The 22,480-nt window shown below is 38.4% G+C and overlaps 5 protein-coding genes across 5 annotated transcripts; 1 reads left to right on the forward strand and 4 right to left on the reverse strand.

The window, feature by feature from the left end:
* Positions 1-4,347: 4,347 nt before the first annotated feature.
* Positions 4,348-4,952, forward strand: LOC131651665 (uncharacterized). Its single transcript, XM_058921336.1, has 2 exons — positions 4,348-4,519; positions 4,633-4,952. Exons 1-2 carry the CDS (start codon positions 4,348-4,350, stop codon positions 4,950-4,952), a joined length of 492 nt encoding a protein of 163 aa, XP_058777319.1.
* A 5,537-nt stretch (positions 4,953-10,489) lies between these two features.
* Positions 10,490-11,209, reverse strand: LOC131651681 (uncharacterized). The gene has a single exon (XM_058921358.1). The coding sequence runs from the start codon at positions 11,207-11,209 to the stop codon at positions 10,490-10,492; it is 720 nt and encodes a 239-aa protein (XP_058777341.1).
* Positions 11,210-13,481: 2,272 nt separating this feature from the next.
* LOC131651688 (uncharacterized) lies at positions 13,482-15,217 on the reverse strand. Its single transcript, XM_058921370.1, has 3 exons — positions 14,948-15,217; positions 14,762-14,864; positions 13,482-13,612 (listed from the first exon to the last, which is right to left on the reverse strand). The coding sequence occupies exons 1-3, from the start codon at positions 15,215-15,217 to the stop codon at positions 13,482-13,484; spliced, it is 504 nt and encodes a 167-aa protein (XP_058777353.1).
* Positions 15,218-18,582: 3,365 nt separating this feature from the next.
* LOC131651699 (uncharacterized) lies at positions 18,583-20,626 on the reverse strand. The gene is made up of 4 exons (XM_058921380.1): positions 20,295-20,626; positions 19,886-20,074; positions 19,499-19,793; positions 18,583-19,233 (listed from the first exon to the last, which is right to left on the reverse strand). The coding sequence occupies exons 1-4, from the start codon at positions 20,624-20,626 to the stop codon at positions 18,583-18,585; spliced, it is 1,467 nt and encodes a 488-aa protein (XP_058777363.1).
* A 126-nt stretch (positions 20,627-20,752) lies between these two features.
* Positions 20,753-21,906, reverse strand: LOC131651709 (uncharacterized). Its single transcript, XM_058921390.1, has 2 exons — positions 21,695-21,906; positions 20,753-21,635 (listed from the first exon to the last, which is right to left on the reverse strand). The coding sequence occupies exons 1-2, from the start codon at positions 21,904-21,906 to the stop codon at positions 20,753-20,755; spliced, it is 1,095 nt and encodes a 364-aa protein (XP_058777373.1).
* Positions 21,907-22,480: the final 574 nt, after the last annotated feature.

The following is a 22,480-nucleotide window of genomic DNA, read 5'->3' on the forward strand; positions in this document are numbered from 1 at the left end:
ATTGATATCAGTAAAGCTTATGACCGCGTCGACTGGGGTTTTCTATGCGGTATGTTGTATCGTTTGGGTTTTGCGGAGAATTGGGTTCGTTGGATGATGATGTGTGTCACGTCAGTGAATTATTCGGTGCTTGTGAATGCAGATAGTGTTGGTCCTATTCAGCCAGGAAGAGGGTTAAGGCAAGGGGATCCCCTTTCCCCTTACCTTTTTATTCTTATCACGGAAGGTTTATCGGCACTTATTAGAGGAGCTGTCGCTCGTGGGGATATCCATGGGGTTCAGATTTGCAGAGGAGCACCTAGTGTGTCTCATCTGCTTTTTGCTGACGATTGTTTTCTGTTTTGCAGGGCTAATATCACTGAAGTTCATAATATCATGGAGATCCTGAATTTGTATGTTGCTGCTTCTGGGCAGGATATAAATCTCTCTAAATCGGAGGTTTTCTTCAGCAGGAATATCAGTTTATCTGCTCAGGAGGATCTGGCCAACATTATGGGGGTTCGTCATGTTCTTGGCACGGGCACCTATCTGGGTCTTCCGTCTCTTATAGGCCGTAGTAAGAAGGCTGCATTCAGTTATGTGAAGGATCGAATTTGGAAGAAGATTAATTCGTGGAGGGGGAGACCGATCTCTAAAGCTGGAAAAGAAGTTATGATAAAATCGGTACTTCAAGCCATCCTGTCTTACATCATGAGTCTCTTTATTCTTCCTGAAGGAATGGTGAGTGACATTGAGAAAATGCTTAATTCTTTTTGGTGGGGTGGTGGTAGTAATCAAAATGGTATCCGTTGGATGAAGTGGGGGAATTTGACGGGATCAAAGGAGGAAGGAGGTATGGGCTTTCGGGACCTTAGAACTTTTAATCTTGCTATGGTGGCAAAGAGAGGGTGGCATCTCTTGTCTAATCCGCATTCTCTAGTCTCAAGAATTTATAAAGCTCAGTATTTTCCTCATTCCGCTTTCTTGGATGCTCCTATCGGGTCTAATCCTAGTTTTGTGTGGAGGAGCATTTGGCAAGCTAGGGATCTGTTAACTCTTGGATGTAGGTGGAGTATTGGTGATGGGAGGAACATTCCAGTTATGGGGGCACCGTGGATCCGAGGGAGGAACGAAGGAATGGTGGGAGGGCCCCAGCAACAAAATGTGTATAATATGTCGGTATCAGATCTCATGTTACCAACTGGTAAATATTGGAATGGTCATCTTATCTCGAATGTGTTTGATGGTGGGACTGCAGAGGATATCCTCCGAACTCCGTTAGTGGAGGATGTTGTGGAGGACAAATGGATTTGGAAAGCGGAGAAAGATGGTTGTTACAGTGTGCGGTCGGGGTATAGATTGTGGATAAAGGAGTTTGGTGCCCGAGGTTTCAATCGTGTTGAAGGTGCCTGGACTAATTTGTGGAACATTAAGGCACCTCCTAGAGTTAAGCATCTCATTTGGAGAATTTGTAGAGATTGTCTCCCCACTAGAAGAAGGTTACTTCAGTATCACGTTCCTTGTCTGGCCACATGTCCCTTTTGTCATTATCAAGTGGAGGACTCGTGGCATGTCTTCTTCGGTTGTTCGGTTACTAATCAGTGTTGGCATACGACAGGTTTGTCTAATATTATTGCTCCCCGTATTATTAATTATCATGATGATATCTTTTCTTTGATTATGGATATCTGTAGATGGGAGGATAGTATGCTGGCGGGGAGATTTGCGGTTATGATTGATGGAACACCCCATACATAATTGACTAGTATTTTATGCATGAAACGTTAATAATTGATATTGAGTACATACAAAAGCCAAGGATACAAGATGATCCATTTAAAATACAACATGAAATAATAATAATAATTACAAAACATGTGTCTTCAATGGATCTTGCACAGCGGAAAGATGAGATCAGACGAGGTTTTCGAGCCAACACCACTTTCAAGTCTTTAGTCCGAACCTGCTACTGACCAACCACTACCAAACTGCACCTGAAAAAAAAATAAGTTGATTGGGGTGAGATTACTAAATCTCAGTGAGTCCTCCTATCCTATGGGTCCATTCGGTTCTATAGGGTACATGCATCAACAAAACCGAATCCACCATTGATCCGGGGTTTATCCTCACATCCGGTACAAGTACGGAGCAAACACATGAATCGTCCACCATAGGAGTCATCGCATCACAGTACACAAATAGTACAACAAACACGTATGCAGACCCATACCCATGTACGGGGAATCCAGAAGTGGTAACAACCAAACTACCAAGGCTGCACACACACCCTCGGTGGGTTCACCCATGCCTATTTGTCAACAGACTTGCACAAGCACCCTGCAAGAGTGATTAAATGGGTTCACACAAGCCTACTTGGCTGCGAGATGACCTTGCCTAAGAGGCGACACCGTCCCATTAACCATCTGTATGCACGTGGTGTTAAAGGCAAGTGCAACACGTCGTCTCGACGCATGAGCCCATCCGGGTAGGAACCTAATGATGTAGCCTACATGGCATCACTAGAGATGGTTTACCTGTTATGCGTAGGCTTACTTAGCCGCATAACGCCATCATACCGAGCACGCAAGTGTGTTAACGGCAAGTGAGTAAAACCCCGTACGGAAACTCACGAGCACACTGCAACGGTAGCTCAGGTGTGTTAAACATACCAAGAACGCCAATGTGTTAACTGCAAGTGAGACACGCCTCATAGACTCTCACGAGCACATCACAATGGTAATTGGAAACTAGTCCATATACAATGGTGCCTTACCACCTAGTAGTGGCCCACTTCGATTCTAGCATACCACACGCATAACAAGCGTCAATCACACAATACAATCAATCCCGAATGTTTAACCGAAACAACGGGCATTAATGATCATTATCACACAAAGCATCATGCCACAAACAAGCAACCATCTCAGAACGTCAATCGAACGGACGGATAAACATAATATGATCATCATAAAGCATATAAATATAATGCATTAATTAATGATCCGCATATTGAGAATCAACACATCCATGATCATAAACAACATTAATATGTTCAAATACAATTTAAACAAGTCTCACCCGACTAAGGAGGCGTTCGGTTCTCTATTCGGAACGAAACTGCTCTCGGGGGAATTAGTAACGTAAAATCTCGCCCGACGAGGCGCACTAAGTGAGGTTCCAATATTATTAAATCAAACATTCTGATTTGAGGACCAATTTTATTAGAAAGTACACGTCGCTAGCTTTCCAACGATATAAAGTTTGCGCAATTCCGATACCCGAGCCGAAAGTTACGAATTTCCGAAGTTTGCTGATTTTTCCCCCTGCGCCCAGGGTAACCGATTACCCAAACTCAGTAACCGATTACTGGCACTAAAAATAGTCCAAAATTTCATTTTTAACAGAGTAATCGGTTACCCAAAGACCCGTAACCGAATACCCTGTAGCAGAATCAATTTTCTGCATTTTAAAAGCTCTAAACCAGTCTCAATTGTCCTATAATCAATTCCAATCATCATGATTCAATTCTAAACGAATTTCCAACATGCAATAGTGATCTAATGTACACATTACATACATAAAACACAATCTAAGCATTAAAGCAAGCATGCATTACATAAAATCACCAATTAGCAATTAATCACATTTATCACTATGGATTCATAGAGTTATCACTCACACCCAAAACCCCAACATGCAATTTCCCACAAATTTTCCCCAAGTCTCTAACTAAGGACTCACCTTGCATCAATGGAACTTTGGATGATGAACATGCTGCAATTGAGCTCCTAACTTGACCAAAATTCCAACCCCAAACTCATCAAACCCGCATCCCTCTATTCACACCTTCAGCATAACTGACACAACTTCAAGCTCAGTTTTCTCCTTCAAGACATAAGCTATGAATGCAAACCATAGGTGCAAATCGAAGAGAAATTCGTTAGCTTTCTAATGGGACCAGAATCGTTACGATCGGAGTTGAGAGTTATACCTGATTTAGTGGAGGCTGTACCCTTGTTACGAAAATGGAGTTTGTGAGAGAGAACATAAACTTCTCTTCTTTCTCTCTTCCTTCTTCCACTATCAAAAACTGATCTACAATCCAAACAATGTCTTAAGCCCATGTAATAGAGTTAAATGTCCATAATGCCCTTCAACTAAGTGGTAATTACCAATATGCCACTTAGTTGGAATCTAACTAATCCACTTACTTTCTCATGGTCACACTTGGTATATGTATATTACTACTCATCCAAATGGAACAAGACTAATGTATCCTTTAATTATCATTTTACCAATTAATGACAATTACCGGTGTCGGAGAGTCGGGGTATTACAATTGATATTTTATGGCGTAACCGCAATAATATGATTTGGAATAATGAGAGTGAGGATTTTTCTAAGCTTGGTTTGCATGCTTTTTGTAGTTGGCAAGAGTGGTTTGTAGCGCAGGAAAATACTTCCCGGGAACATGAGCATTCACATTCTCTGAGTTGGAGCCCGCCTATGGAGGGTAGCCTAAAATGCAATGTTGACGCAGGTTTTAATACTAGACGGGGAACTACGAATAGGGGCTGGTGTTTCCGTAATAATATGGGGGTTTTATCTATGGTGGGGCTGCTTGGGATTTTGGTTCATACCCTATTTTGGAAGCGGGAGTTTTGGCCCTCAAAGAAGCTATTCTTAGTGCTATTGACTTGCATCTGGTGAATGTCATCTTCGAGTGTGATTCTCAAGTTATGACTCAAGCCATTCGGTCGGATTTTAATGGTTTTTCCGAATTTAGTTCTATTATTTCAGCTATTCGCAGTTTGTTGTTACATTTTCCCAACTTTGAGGTCAAGTTTGTTAAACGCCAAGCGAATTCGGTGGCTCACGCTTTAGCTAAGGCGGCCGATTCTTGGACTAGGCGTAGTTTCTTTAATATGAGTCCTCCTTGTATTGAACATTTGCTTACTAGTGATATGAGTTGATTTTCTTTTGCTAAAAAAAAAATGATGAATCTTTAATTAATGCAAATATAGGCGGGTCTATAAGACTTCATAGGCTTTTTTAATAGTTTAAGTCTAACTTATTTTATTAAATAGGCTTTTAAAAAATTGACAATTTAAACCGTCGGTCAAAATAAAAAAACTGACAGTTTTTAAAAATAGGCGGTCAAAACTAGTAAAAAATGAGAAATCTGTCTTTTTAAAAAAATGAGAGTTTAAATGCTTACTTTTTTTCTGAGACAAAATGATGTCATTTTGATTTTTTTTTAAAATATTAATATAAAAATATAGATAGACTTTGTGCAAAATTTATTTTGGACAATTTCTTCTCATTGTAATTAAATTCATTTTACATTACAATATTTTATTACATTATTTTGTACTATTTTGTTGTGCGTGATCACTATATTTAAAATTTGAATTTAAAGAATGAATTTATAAATTTTGATATTTTGAAAATTTTAAAGTCTCATATTTTTTTTAGAGATAGTCATTCGGCTATACCGGTTTAATAACTATATAATTTTGTTATAGAGACTATTTTATTTTATTGAATTATTTAATTTAACCATGTTTAATCATATATTTCAACGAGTGATCAGGTGGTTCAACTAATGAACTAGTGATATAGTACCTTCGTCAATTTAATGACCAGTTTAATTTTTAAAATACTAGTGGTGAGGTTTTAGACGGAGAAAAAAATATATAAAACTGTGAAAGACGAAAGTTACAGAAAGCAATAGTTAAGTAAATATTTGATTTTTAATCTAAATATATTATATAATATATAATTATAAAATAAATTTTAAAAAATTAGTGTGACTATAGCCACACCATGCCCCAACATGGATCTACCTGTGGTGTTGGGAGGTGTGGCCAACATTTGGTCCATGTGCTCGTAGATGGAGGAAGTACCCTCAACTTCATTCAAATCAGGTAGCACGTACTTTGGGCTTGCAACACAACCCATCACCAATTTTGAGAGTTATGGTTGGTAATGGTGATGAATTGACTAGTGCTTAGGTATGTAAGGAGGTGCAAATTGAAATACGAGGTCATAGTTTTGTTGTGGACTTTTATACATTGAATCTCAGTGGACCAGATATCGTATTAGGCACCCCATGGCTCAAAACTTTAGGTCCAGTTATAATGGACTATCAATCTCTTACTATGAAATTTCAGCATGGTGTGAAAGAGATTTTTCTACAAGATGAAACAGACCCAACTTACAATAATATTTCCTACCATCAATTGTAGAAATTGGTCCAACATGAGCCGACGACCCAAAATTTTTCTCTTCACATTCTTGGCCCCGATGAATCTTCTCCCCTATCAACATCTGAAAATCTTGGCCCCAAATTCATGGTCCTTTTTCACTGTTTCGCTCCATTGTTTGATGAACCTAAGTCTCTTCCACCAACATTGTCGCAGATGCTCTTTCCCGTGTCAGCGAACCGATAACTTCCAGCCTTCTCCAATTGACGGGCCATCGTGTATTATTCTTGGAGGATTAAAGCAAAAATTATCTACTAACACCATATTCTTGCAGTTAAAGGAACAAGTTCTGCAGGATCCTTCCGCCCATCCTAATTTTCGGTTTGTCGATGGCTTGCTGCTTCATGGCAAAATCTGGATTAGTCCTCATTCTCGCTTAAGAGACTTGTTGTTACGGGAGTATCATGAGACATTAATTGGAGGTCATGTTGGGTTATCTAAGACGATGAACCGCCTTTCTGAGAATTTCTTTTAGGACCATATGAAGCGAGAAACTCAGGGATTCATTCGGCAGTGTGTTATTTGTCAATAAAAGAAATACTCAACTTAGAAACCAGAAGGACTCTTACAACCTCTCCCACTTCCTCAAAACATTTGGGAAGACATTTCTATGGACTTCATAACGGGGATGCCCCCTCTAAAGGATACACTGTGATTGATAACAGTAGGAGACAGAATATGGTTTTCTGGCTTATTTCATTCATAAACTGACAGCCTACAAATAGGCAAATACATAACTGAAATTACCATGAAAATAGGCACTATCTAACACGTTCAAAATAAACTCCTAATGACTAGGTAAACTGAAACAAACCTACTAGGTAAACTGAAACAAACTTACTGACACTCCTAAATACTAGGACAACCCAAACGTGCAAATTATTAAGTTTTCTCAACAATCCCTCCCTTAAACTGATGTTCTAGACACAGATTCAGTTTAGTAAGAGTTAAACTTTGAAACTTCATTCTTCAAGTTGAAAACTTTGAAGTACAAACACCAAGTAACCTCCTGAGCTTCTGAAATGCAGGAAACTTGAGAGGCTTGGTTAGAATATCAGCTATCTGGTCTTCACTTCTGCAGTAAGTAAGATTAATGACTCCATCATTTGTGAGATCCCTCAAAAAGTGATACTTCACATCTATATGTTTGCTTCGACCATGTAAAACTGGATTTTTTGAAAGCTTTATTGCTGAACTGTTGTCGCAGTAAATCTGAGTAGGTCCATCCTCCTTAAAATGCAGCTCTTTAAGAATTTTCTTTAGCCATATAGCTTGACAAGCACAAGCTGTTGCAGCAACAAATTCAGCTTCGGTGGATGATAATGTGACAATAGGTTGCTTCTTTGATGATCATGAAACAACTCCTGTTCCCATCTTGAAAACATACCCAGATGTGCTTTTTCGATCATCCGAATCTCCTGCATAATCACTATCTGTAAACCCAAACAGATCTGACTTTTCTCCACTTCTGTAGAACAGCCCGTTGTCCTTAGTACCTTGCAAGTAACGAAAAATTCTTTTTGCGGCCAAGAGATGAATCTCTGTGGGACATTCCATGTACCTGCTAATCACACTTACAACATGCATTATATCAGGTCTTGTTGCTGTCAAATACATTAAACTTCCCACTATTTGATTGTAAATAGTGTCATCAACCTTCTTTCCACCGTCATCTTTGTTTAACTTCATACCAAACTCAGATGGAGTATTTACAGGATTACAATCCTTCATTTGAAACCTGTTCAATATATCTCGCACATACTTCTTTTGAGAAATAAAAATTCCAGTAGAAGATTGCTCCACTTCAATGCCAAGAAAGTAATGCATCATGCCAAGATCAGACATCTCAAATTCAGCCATCATGGATTTCTTAAAACTTCCAAACATGGCTGTATTATTTCCAGTGTAGATCAAATCATCTACATATACGCAAACAATGAGCATTTTTCCTCCATCTTCAGTCTTTGTGAAAAGTGTATGTTCATAAGGACATTTTTGAAATCCTTCCTTCAAAAATAAGTTTCTATACGATTATACCAAGCCCGTGGAGCTTGTTTTAATCCATATAGAGCTTTCTTTAACTTATACACTTTGTGCTCATTGCCAAGCTTTACATAACCAGGAGGTTGATCGATAAATACCTCTTCTCGCAAATCTCCATGGAGGAATGCTGATTTTACGTCCAACTGGAAGATAGGCCATGAGTTTTGAGTTGCCATAGCAATCACCAATATGATTGTATCATGCCTTGCAACAGGAGCAAAGACTTCTTTATAATCAACACCAAACTCCTGCTTGTAGCCCTTAGCGACCAAGCGTGCCTTGTGTCTGTCAATCTTACCATTCTCCTTCAGCTTTGTCTTGTAAACCCACTTTACACCAATTGTTTTCTGCCCTTTTGGAAGATCACATAGTTCCCATGTGCCATTTCTTTCAATGGGTGTAATTTCAGCATCCATAGCCTTCCTCCATTTTGGTTCTTTTACAGCCACTTCAAAGATGGTAGGATCACAATCTGAAAATAGAGCAAAGTGTGTAAGTGGGTCGTCACCTTGGTCAACACCAGTTACCTCATAATCAACCATCCATGCTGGTCTCCTTCGAACACGTTGAGGTCTTTGTGATTCAGCTGTAAGTGGGCTTTGATCAGTTGGGACTATTTGAGTGACTTCATCTTCTTGCTCTTTTTCCATAGGCTGCTGTCCTTTCTCCTCATCATCAAAATCAGCTGGAATACTTTCTTTAACACCATTTTGATTCCATGACCAGGTGCATTTTTCATCAAATACCACATCACGGCTGATGACAATTTTCATGGTGCTAGGATTGTATAGTTTATAAGCTTTTGACTTATCACTAACACCAAGAAAAATACATTTTTCTCCCTTGTTGTCTAGCTTCCTCCTCTTCTCATCTGGAATATGGGCACAGGCAATGCATCCAAAAATTCGGAAATGATCTACGGTAGGTTTCCTTCCGCTCCATGCTTCAGGCCAGAAACTTTTTGGAATGCCACTTGTTGTCAAAAGGCTATGCACCATATTCATAATAGTGCGGTTCTTCCTCTCGCATACACCATTTTGCTGCGGTGTGTAAGCTGCTGTAAGTTGTCTCTTGATTCCATGGTTCTCACAAAAATTTGCAAACTCATGTGAGTTATATTCTCCACCACGATCCGTGCGAAGAACTTTTATTGGGTTGCCAACTTCTTTCTCAACAAGCGCTTTATAGCATTTAAAAGCTACAAAGGCTTCGGATTTTTCTTGCAAAAAATAAACCCAAATCTTACGACTATAATCATCAATGAAGGTAATTATATATCTTTTACCTCCATTAGAATGTGGTGTTATTGGCCCACAAATGTCGGAATGAACAAGCTCCAATGTTTTCTTCGCTCTCTAAGATTTTCCTTGTGGGAATTGATTGCGGTGTTGTTTGCTAACAACACATTCTTCACAAACTTGAGAAGAAGCTGTAATTTGAGGAAGCCCCGTCACCATGCCTTTTTGTTGTAGTGTTTTCAGTCCACCAAAATTCAGATGCCCATAGCGAAAGTGCCATAGCCATGCCTCATCTTCTAATTTTGTCGAGAAGCATGAATGAGCTGTGTTGTGGAGATAAAGTGGGAACATACGATTCGCCGTCATCATAACCTGAGCAATTAAGCCCAACTTTGCATCTTGAATCTGACATACTCCATCTTTGATAAAAATCTCGTATCCTTTTTCTTGTAATTGACCCACACTAAGCAAGTTGGTTTTTAAATCTGGCACAAAAAGAACATTAGTGATAGCGTGGGTGGAATTTCCTTTGGTTTGGATTGTTACCTTTCCTTTTCCCATAACAGAAATTTTGGAGTTGTCACCAAACTTAACAGAGCTGCGAAAGGATTCATCCAAGTCAGAAAATGCCTCCTTATCTCCACACATGTGGTTGCTGCAGCCAGTGTCTAAATACCACATGTTTTGTTGAGTTTCTTCCTTCACGTGACACATCATCAAAAGAGACACCTCCTCTTCCTTTTCTGCAAAGTTAGTTTGATCTCCACTTCGTTTATTCAAATCAGTTTGACATTCGGATTTATAATGACCATACCTATGACATCTAAAACATTCAACACTGGATTTGTCTGCTGACTTTGATCGATAAGTTATTGAGTGGAGGCCTCCGCGTCCTCGGCCTCTTCCTTGAAACTGACTCTCTTGATGATGAATTTGCTGTTGGTTCCCACGATCATTGTTGTTTCATACTCCTCTATATCGACCTCTACCTCTTCCTAGTCCTCTATCGGCTCTACTAGATATGAAGTGATTTTCTGATAAGGTCTTCAATGCTTGTTCTTCCTTTTCTTGTTGGTTAATTTTTTGTTCATGAACCAACAAGGAACTTTGCAATTCATCAATTGAAAGTTCATCAACATCATTAGCTTCTTCTATCGAACAGACAACAAAATTAAATTTTGGTGTCAAAGATCGAAGAATCTTCTCAACAACGGTGACATTTGTTGTCTTGTCTCCATGAATTCGCATCTTGTTAACAATAGCCATCATTCTTGAAAAGTAGTCCGTAATAGTCTCTCCTGATTTCATTCGAAGTAATTCGAACTCCGAACGAAGTGCTTGAAGCTGCTGCCTCTTTGTTCTTGTTGTACCTTGGTATTTCTTCTTCATGGAATCCCAAATATGCTTTGCGGTGTCCTTGCAAAGAATGGTTTCCAAAATTGTGCGATCAATAGCTTGGAAGAGATAATTTTTTGCTTTAAGATCCTTTAACTTCAGCCCTTCAAGCTCCGTCTTTTGCGCATCTGTCACCGTAACACCCGCTGCTGGTTCTGCTACTCCAGAAACAACAACCGTCCAATATTCTTTGGACCTCAAGAAGTTCTCCATGAGCATGCTCCAATGGTCATAGTGACCATCAAAGCGTGGAATAGCTGCTTGCACAAAGCTATTTTCTAAAGCCATGGTTGAGAAAAAAAAGGAAAAAGAAACTACAAATTTTTTTGGTTCTCTCCCTCACAGTTCACAGTATTTTTTTTCTCTCACTGTGAAATCCCTCTCACGTAACCAGCTCTGATACCACTGATAACAGTAGGAGACAGAATATGGTTTTCTGGCTTATTTCATTCATAAACTGACAGCCTACAAATAGGCAAATACATAACTGAAAGTACCATGAAAATAGGCACTATCTAACACCTTCAAAATAAACTCCTAATGACTAGGTAAACTGAAACAAACCTACTAGGTAAACTGAAACAAACTTACTGACACTCCTAAATACTAGGACAACCCAAACGTGCAAATTATTAAATTTTCTCAACAGTGATCATGGTGGTAGTTGATAGATTTTCTAAAGCAATTCATCTAAGAGCGCTAGCTACAGGGTTCACTACATACAAGGTAGCAGAGTGATTTGTTTCTATTGTCTGTAAACACCATGGACTTCCTAAGAGTATTACTTCCGGTCGTGACCCAATTTTTATCATTAGATTTTGGAAGGACCACTTTACATTCAGTGGTACCTTGTTGAGGATGAGTTCTGCGTATCACCCTCAAACCGACGACCAGATAGAAGTAATGAATCATACAGTGGAACAATATATACGAGATTTTGAAGCTTCATGTGGAATTACCTCATACTGTTATTGATCAAATTCCTTAAGATTCCTTTGATAATCACCCTGTGGTTACTCATTTGGCTGTGCTGGAATTTCAGACACAACTCTTTGATGGCATTCCCACGCGTTTCGCTTTGGTGCAGTGGCAGAGACTGTCACTTGATGATACGTCATGGAAAATCGGGAGGAGTTGTGTTGTGCCTACAACCTTGAGGACAAGGTTGATTTTGTTGGGGAATATTGATACGGGAAGGCCCAACAGTGTTGACATTGGCCCAATAATGGAAGTGACAAATAATCAAGAGCAAGGCCCAAGGATAAAAAGAACAATCAGAATTCCTAAAAGATTGGAGGATTATGTGACTGTTTTGGCTGCTAGTGAAGAAAAGATCTAGAAGGATGATGATTCATTACAAGTTTGTTAGATTCCCATTTTGTTATAGATTTAGCAAATCTTTCTGTTCTGCATGAGCTGTATTTAAGTGAGTCATTAGCTCCAGAAAATGATATCAAAGAAATTGCTCTAAATCTATCTCATTCTCTTTTATTCTTAGAAGGTTTTCTCTGCTCCTGTAATTGTAGAGTGATAACAGTTCTTACTGTTATCACAAATATAGTAAAAATATATAAATTCCTAATATTAAAAACTATATGAAAGTAATCTCAATACCTATCTATGAATACTGTCTCAAATGTTCTTTGAAGAGAAAAGAAGAAAGCAAGAGTCGTCAATGGATTTAGGAGTACAACATACAAGTTTTAATGACATCAACTACTCGGTTGAGATAAATGAGGTATGTGTTGCTTATAAGTCAGTTAATAACATTTGACGCACCGTTAGCAAGAGTTTCCGACAAAGATGAAGAACGCGATGCCACATCATAATGTCCATTCTTCTAATAATTAAGATTATGACAGTCTTTGTTTCAAGGATGAAGAGATGAAAAATAAGATTTTTTTAAAGATGAAATTTCATGCATCCTTATTACTAACCGCCGCTGGAACATTTGAAGAAATTTGCTTCCCTTGCTTCACTTTAAAACTGTCTACAAGAAGAAATGGATGCTTGGGATGGAGGATGGTGAGGCCCAATCCGAAAAAGAATTAGGGAATTTTTTTATGCACTCGTATAAGTGGAAAATACTCCTGAAAACCCCAAAATATCTACCAGAAATGCATATCCTAAGACACCCCTATTTCATTTTAAAATATTTCGGATATGCATATCCAAAAATACCATGAACCAGTTTTGGATATTCATATCCGAAATTTGCTCAGAGCCCTTATTTTTTAAAAACAACAACATTACATTATTAAATTCGGAGCATCGTAACGGAAATAAATACCTCCCATAGACCGACAAACTGTAACGAAAATAAAAAATACGGTAGACTAGAGTAAAAAACTGAAATGTCAAAATATAACTAAAAATTATTGTTCGGACAAGTGCAAAACGTCAAAATATTACAACACTTAAACAAAATTCATAAATAAAACATAAATAGATAACTATTACTAAGTATGCCTAGTGCGAACTTCCTGCGATCTCCTATACCTCCTATACGCCACCGAACCAGACGCCTCACTGACCATCCTCTGGCCTCCTGCCCAATCAACTATATCCACTGGCATATTGACATGAGATCAGTGGCATGGTCATCCTCAGCCCGCTGGTTCTCCAAGAGCTCCTCGTGCGCTGACCTAGGTGGACATCCCGGAGCATGGGTGTCATGATAGGATGTGACACCTGATAAAATATGTCACATACCCATCTACACAGTGCCAGTTCTAGGGGGCCCGCATACGCCGATATTCCTCTAGGACTAGATGATGCGCCCAATCCTCAAACATAGTAGTGAGATCTCGACGGGTAACGATGTCGGGAGCAGCCTCAATTGGAGATCTCGGTATCATCTGCACACGCCCAAACTATCTCATGCAGCGCCCTGACAGATATATGATCACGATGTTGGCCCCACATGTTAACCATCTAGAGTATAATGCGATGCGGTCGAATGAGACAACATCATCGTAACCACCGAAGGGCTTCCAATTGATGTCATTGTGAGCAGTTCGGTCGAGGTATACACGATATGGCCCCACTTTCTGATTCCCCCTTTGGAGGACGTATTGTGCAGTCCTGGGCATGGCGTCAGTGTACAACGGATCAGGATCGTAGCCGTGGATGCGGTTAAATTAAGAGATAATTCAGCTCTGAAACACAAATACGATAATATGTTAAAACACAAACGCAAATAATAGCTTAAATGTGATATAATTAAAAATAAATGTACCGTGAGGAGTGTGCAAGAGCCAGTAAACTGTCTGGTCCTCCAGTTACACGCTTCATTCAGCTTCTGGTACATGTTTATCGGAATGGCGGCCCCCCGTTTCCACTCGTGAACTATAGTCAAATCAATAAAATATTTGAGGTATGACATGTCCAACTAGGTGGCATTTTTGTCCACAAAGAGGGACTTGCTAACCAGGAATATGAACCAACGCCGCAAGGCGCAAGCTCTGTGATACTCAACAAAAACACCATTACCCTCCGCCTCGGACTCCCCTGCCGACACCAAATGGTTCTCATAAAGCTCTTTCAGGCTAGAGAACTGGATATGAGCCCCATTTGTCGCTCTGCACTCAAAATCGGCCAAATATGGGTCCATACCCAGATAATCCAACATCCACTTGATGGCCTCAACTCGTTGTATCCAGGAATGGTCCAATAACCTCTCTCTGATGAGCATGTGGAGCAGACAGGCCACATCGTGGAGGGGGATCGTCAACTCCCTAACAGGAAAGTGGAAAAAACACGTCTCCTTGTGCCACCTCTCGGCAAATGCCCCCTGCATGCCGTGGCTAATGATACTATATCCGGTCATGCATAACCCACCAAGCCCGAATCCAGCTACAACATCATTAAACCATTGAGCCTGTGGTTTAAACAGATTAAAAAATTTCCGCGAATGGTTCACGGATTTTATGGGTGTTCGTTCCTGTCACAACAAAAAACAACAATGTTAGTTAAACCGTTTGAATTCATTTCAATTATGTAATTTTAGAAAGTGAAATAAAAAACAGTCTCGCCGTCCCAAATATGTCGAGCGGCATGGTTATGATAGTATATCAAGACAGACGTGTCTGAAGGCCCACCCGGGTAGCCATTATCTAGTGCATTTGGAGCATCGTCCTGGCCATCATCGTCGTGCTCAGGGTGAACCTCGGGTACCTCCACCTTCTCATGTACTTCCTCTTCCTCATCCTCCTCTCGACTAAACCCACGAGAGGAAGACGCCCGAGACATCCGACTCCTCGGTGCAAATGAGGATCCTGCAGGCGCCTCATCCATCTGGACTGTGACTCAGACTCGTCCCCGTCCCCGAGTCACTCCTTGCTGTGCGGCTCTCTCGCGCCGAGCTGAGGTTGTCTGTGTCTTTCTCCCCTTTCTAAGTCGATCAATCGGTGCATTGTCACTCATTTTCCTTTAAAAAAATTAAAAACATCACTCAAAGAATTGATAATTAAAACATATATATGTTGTACAAGCACGGTGAGATTAAGAATCAAGTATCATAGCACAAAGGTGCAAGCAAAGTGAAAACACATGGATAAAGTGAACATAAAAATTGAAAATAAAAAAAATACAGTTTAGAGTCAATTTCGGAAGTGCATATCCGAAACTGGTTAGAGATGTTTTCGAAGATGCACTTCCAAAATTACCTGCGACATCCATTTTTGACAGTTTCCATTTCTTAGCCTAACTCATACAAAATCCATTTTTTATCATACAAACACTATCATCGAGCATCACTAACTTAAACCTACACCATTAGCCTAGTTTCTAACAGCCCTAATAACATTTGAAGCTAGAGATGTAAATTGTGGAAACTTATAATTTTTGGAAGCTTTGAGTACCACTTGAATGGAGTGTGAATGGGGCTTGAATGGAAGTTGTGCCTTGATAGAAACTTGGTAGCAATGATATATATATATATATATATATATATATATATATATATATATATATATAATTGATTATCTGCATCTGTGTTCTCATGGATCGCGTGATATTGTTATAAATATTAAATAAATATATAGTATTATACTAATTAAGTAGTGTCGACCCGCTTAAATGTATGTTTTACTAGAAAAATAAAGGAAATAATTAAGTAGTTGTCTAGCGTGCGTTCGCACGGATCACATTCGCATATCATATGAGAATGACATATTTATATGAGAATGTGAGAATGAATCTGAACCATTGGATTTTAAAATAAATTGTGGAGATTATGGGTGAATCTTTTTTTTCTCTCTCCTACATCATTTATTTCAAAATGTAGGAGAGAGATAAAAAAGATTCACTCATAATCTCCACCATTTATTTTAAAATCCAATGGTTCAGATTCATTCTCACATTCTCATATAAATATGACATTCTCATATGATACGCCCTCTGGTTAACAATGTATATAAAATAATATATATATATATATATATATATATATATATATATATATATATATATATATATATATATATATATATATATATTTCATAAGAAATTTGTGTACTCCGTAATTCTAATTGTCTCATAAGAAAATATTAAAATTTAATAATTATTTGATGTTTTAAATATATCGCGTAAAATTAATGTTTTAAATGTATCTAATTAATCAACTTTTTAATTAATTCAAATTGCAAAAAAAAATTTAACCTACGATTTTCAATTATTCATTTTAAATTGATTTATAAAAAAATAATAAGAAAAAAAAAGGATATGCACTGACAGTGTAAAATAGTTTTACACTGTCAATCAATGACGATCATGAATCAACTTTTTTACACTATCACATAACCATTAAACTCAAATAATAATAGTTAATTTTTAATGAGTGTTTCCGAGCAACATAGCCGTTGAAATTAAGATTATAATGAATAAGATTAATGTGTTGGAATAAGAAATTTGGACGGTTGATATTAATGAGTAGGAATGCAATAATTATAGATAGAAAATGACAATTAGATTTATGAAAATATACTCATTATATTGAATAAATTTAATAATAATGTTGGAATATATTTGGCAAAATATTCATTTTGGTTTCTTAAGTCTACTTCATGATCCATTTCTAGTTTCTTATCTTTAAAAAAAAAAATTTAAAGTGGTCCTTTAATTCGAATCTAGGCCACCTTGCACACAAAGAGAAACAACTTTGCAATTGATGTTTATCTTATGCATTCTTAATTATTTATTATTAACTTTCTCATTATTAATTACAATTCAAACAATTCTTCTTCATCCAGTAACGAGAACATAATTATTTTTTGAAAAAAATTTATATCAAATATTTCTTCTTCACCTTGACCTTTCATCTCCTTCATTATCACATCTACTGAGGTTGAAATTGAATACAATTTGTGCTTCTAGATCCATCATTCATTCAAATTGGAAAACGAAACGAAGAGGAAAGAAAAGTAGAAGAAGACTTGGATCTACTATGTTCACCGGACACAACCTTTGCCGGACAATACCACGCCGTCACCAGCCCCACAAAACCCTAAAACCCCAATTTATTGAATAGGCCAAAAACTTGGTTCCTTGTTAGAAGATTTGTGAAATATTTTTAGAAAATCAATTGCATGTTATGAAATGTTTTTAGAAGATCTGCAAATAACCTTCATCTATTCATATCTAATGAATTTGTATCTGTGTTTTACTGGTTTTAATTTTATGAATCACTTGTTTGTGAAATTCGGTTGATGAGCTTACCGAAACCCTAAAATTATTGTTGGAATTGTGAATAATCTGTCAATTAAGTCATTCATGATAAATGAGAAGATATAATTGATAGTTTTTTGTTTGAGGGAAAATTGAATGATTGGTTAAGAAATTGTTAATTGACAACGGATGACCATTAAATTTGGTTATTTGGCGTTGTTGCAGAAATTTATCGATACATTGCTGCAGCAAAAGAAACTGCAGTAGAGTTTTGATGAAGTTCATGTTATATGATTAGTAAAAGTAATTTGAAATAATAAACATCAATTGCAAAGTGGTGTAAGGGTAAGTTGCTATTGTTTGCAAGCAAAATGGCCTGAGTTCGAATATAGACTAAATCAAAAAATTTGAAATGTTTTTTCAGACTTTTAATGTCACCCAAGCAAAAAAAAATTGAAATGTTTTTTTAGGCTTTTAATGCCACCCAAGAAAAAGTTGGCGCCGTTTGAAAAGTACTAACTAGAACCTCTTTGAACAATTAAAGGACCACTTTAGAAAGGACTAACATGGACCTTTTTGTACAATTTTTTTTTTGATAAGCAAGGAAATCAATTAAACGAGCACTAGGGGTACTCGAACCCGCTTACAAACGAAACACGAGCAACGCTCAGCAACAAGAAACTTTCCCATCCAACTGAAACTTAACCGAGATAATACAACGGATCTTTGCAAAACTCGTAAAAAATACACTTGGAATTAGAAATATTTCCACTACTAAACCACTTCCAAACCTTCAATTTAATATCCCAAACTAAATTCGATAATGATACCTTTGCAACGTTAAAAATGATATCATTCCTAAGACACCAAATGCCTCACATCACCGCCAACCACAAAAGACAATCAGACCCTTTTTTCACGCCAAAATTCCTACTAGCAACACACCAAACTTTCAAACTATTCCAAACTAATCCACCCAAATCAACAAGAAAACCTCACCATAAGAACACATCTTTCCAAACTAACTTGGAAAAGGGACAACCCAACAAAATATGATCTAAAGTTTCGAGCTCGACGGAACAAAAAACACAAAGTTGATCATTGATCGATAAGGAAATACCTCTACGAACTAAAAGATACTTTGTAGGAAGTCTATTCCACAAACACCGCCACCTGAAAGCTTTTATTCTATAAGGAACATTTGATTTCCAAATAGAATCAAAAGCTAATTTCACATCGCTATCCCACGCCGGACCTTCGTAATCCTTTATCAATAAGTTATATCCACTATTGGTTGAATAACCCGACCCTCTGCGCGGCTTCCAGACAACCGAATCAGTCTTGCTCCTTTCCGGAAAAACCTCCAACAGCAGCCCCTTCAAAACTGTGACAGCAGCCAACACAGATGCAGGTGCTGACCGATCCACACCAAAGCAGTCCCAGACCCACCTGTTTTCGAACCAACATCCCAAGGAACTCACCACGGCTTCCTTCGAATGACTCCACTCGAATATGGACGAAAAAGCATCCAACAGCTTCGGACTTCCGAACCAGACTGCACTCCAAAACGGAATGTCATTCCCGCAGCCACCCCAGATAAATTTGTTATGAATGTTTTCAATTTCTCTATAAACCGCAACCGGGGCCTTGAAAAAATGAAAGTTGGAAAATAGCCAGACTAGAAAGAACCGATTTAACCAAAGTAATCTTACCTCCGAGGCTATGGAATTTTCCTTTGCAACCTGCTAACCTGCCCTTCAATTTCGACACAAGAGATTTCCACCATGATACCCTTCTCGGATTAGACCCAATGGGAATCCCGAGAAAAGAAAAGTTATTGTCTTCGATCCTGGAAGAAAGAAAATTAGCTGGAGCCAAAAGAAAATGCTAACTCAAGTTAATCCCGATCACCATGCTCTTGATAAAATTAACTCCTAACCCCGAAACCACTTCGAAGCCTCGCAAAACAGCCTTTAAAGCACAAACTTGCTTCCAGTACCCATTACCCACTAGAAGAGTGTCGTCCGCGAATTTTAAAACGTCCACATCACAATTTCCTTCCACTGAGAAGCTATAGAAATCGTTACACTGAATAAACTGTTTAACATGAGCAACAAGACCCTCCGTGGCAATAACAAATAAAAAAGCAGACAACGGGTCTCCTTGTCTAAGCCCTCTACCGACCTTAAAATCTTTAGTCGGACTCCTATTCACTAACACCAACATCCAACTCGTAAAGACCATAACTTCCATCCATTTAATCCAAGTTTCCCCAATCCCATTTTTCACATCAAGAACCTTAAATACCCCCAACTCACCTTGTCATAAGCCTTTGCAAAATCAACTTTAAAAAGCAAACAACCCTTTTTAAATTTCGTCGCATAATCAACAACTTCGTTCACAATTAAAACTCCATCAAGAAGCATCCTTCCTGGAACAAAAGTTGTTTGGCAACTTGAGATTAAAGAGGACATAACCTTATTTAATCTAAAAGCCAACAACTTAGACAATGTTTTATAAATACTACCCACCAGGCAGATAGGCTTGTATTCATCAAGATTACATGGGTTAGGCTTCTTAGGAATCAAAGTAAGAAAAGTATAAGAGATCGCCTTCGATAGATGACCATTAGCGTGGAATTCATGAACACACCGGTAAAAATCCTCTTAAAAAAGACCAACATTTTCTGATAAAGAGAAAGTTGAACCCGTCCGGTCCCGGGCTCCTCGATTCTTCACAACTCCACACTGCCTCTTTAATTTCCGATTCAGAAAACGGAACCTCCAACGACTCCCTCTCTTGTTGAGAAAGACTTCTAAAGTCATCCCCTTCAAGAATAGGCCGACAATGGCCACTTTCCACAAATTTCTCCTCAAAATTCCTCTTAACCTCTTCCTTAACCTCCCCTACCGACTCCAACTCCGTTTGGATATGGCTGATACAATTACTCCTACGCCTGGATTTCATGACAGAATGGAAAAATTTACTATTCAAATCACCCTCTGAATCCCACTTCACTCTAGCCTTTTGAAGTAACATATTCTCTTTGATTTTCAAATTTAACCACATATGCCTCGTAGCCTCACTTCTGAGATCCACCACCCCTTCCACTTGATTCTCTCTACACGAAGCTAACAATTCATCCACCTCATTTAACTTCTTTTCTTATGCCTCAATCTCTAAGTCAAATTTCCCGAACACTTCAGTGATCCAACTCCGAAGAGAACCTTTAAGAATCCTAAATTTCTCCTTTAAAACAAAATCTCTTCTGCCCTCAACCTTAATGTTCCTCCATACCTGCTCCACATAAGGGATAAAATCCTTATTCTCAAACCAACTATTATTCACCATAAACGGTTTCGGCCCCCAATCTTCCTTGTTAATGATAATCCACGCCGGGCAATGATCAGAAATGTCCCTTTCCCCAATAAGCTGTCTGACTATCCCCCATCTACTAATAATAGCTTCATCCACCAGAAATATGTCTATTCTACTCATGGCCCTACCGGCTCCGCCATACCAACTATACCGCTTACCTTTACATTGTAAATCCACCAAATTACTTTCCTCAATAAGAGAAGAAAAATACCTCATCTCTGATCTCCGAGACACTACACACCCTTTCCTCTCCCTTTCATTTTTATTTGAGTTGAAATCTCCTCCCATAATCCACTCGCCATATGAGAATTTAGCCTTCAGACTCAGAAGTTCCCTCCACAATTTACGTTTCAGATTCAGCTCACACGGAGAATAGACGTTCACAATGTAATAGTTCTTACCCTTCCACCTTAATTTAATACTGAGGTAACCAGCCCCTGCAAAACTATGAATAACATCAAAGCTACCCTCCTTCCATAACATAATTAATCCTCCTGAAGCTCCTGAAGATTTAGAAAAAGACCACCCGACATCCACCTTCCTCCAAAAGCAACTGACAGTAGCACAATCAACAACTTCCAACTTAGATTCTTGAATAAAGAAAATATCAGCTTTCCCTTGAGAAATAATAGAATTTACCTTCTTCCTCTTTAGAAAATTCCCTCCACCCCTTATATTCATCGATCCAATAATCATGACAACAATTTTAGATTCGCCTTCGCCACCTACTTATTCTCTCTATCTCTTTTCTCCATCTCATCAATTTTCTCTTTATAATCCCTTACACCTCCTTGATTCACAACACCATACTTAGCCATGGCAGCCCACAATTTCTCTCCTACTTTTGATTCAAGTTGATTAAATCTTAAGTTGCAATGGACAATATTAGAATCAGATAAACATCCCTCACACAAAACCGCCCCTGCCGACAAAACCTCCATCGAATCCCCCGACCTAGTAGAAATCTGAGTTAAATTTGTTTCATTGCAGATACTGTTCGCACTAACTTCCTAGGGCAAGATCTCGACCGGCCCAAATGAAGATATTGATTCTGAGCTTTCCTTAAGAACCCTCTTTTTACGCCTTATTCTTTTCAAAGAAAAAGGAGTACCAACTTCATACACACTCCTCATTTTTATTCTCGACTTCGTGTTCGGCTGCTTCTTATCAAATTCATTTCTTAGTTTGAAAAAAGTGTCCACTGATAAGCTATCCTCCTTTAAAATTCCTTCTGCAGTTGCCTATCTATCTTCCTTAACCGCTTCAATTGCCCCATCAAAACTCCCTGCCTCCTTACCCAGATCCTTTCCAATATGGTCTTTTGAGATAGAAAAAGCTTCCCCTTTTCTGGCCCCTACATGGTCTATGACAACATTCTTACCCTTCTCAATTAAATCTGGTTCCCCAACAGAACCTAAACAATCAAAAGCATGATCAACCGCGTTGTCCTCATCAAGGTTTTCATCTTCATTATACCATTCCCTCTCATATTCGTCTGATAAAGAACTCTTCGAA

This window comes from Vicia villosa, linkage group LG1 (assembly GCF_029867415.1).
Source record: "Vicia villosa cultivar HV-30 ecotype Madison, WI linkage group LG1, Vvil1.0, whole genome shotgun sequence".
Taxonomy (NCBI): Eukaryota; Viridiplantae; Streptophyta; class Magnoliopsida; order Fabales; family Fabaceae; genus Vicia; species Vicia villosa.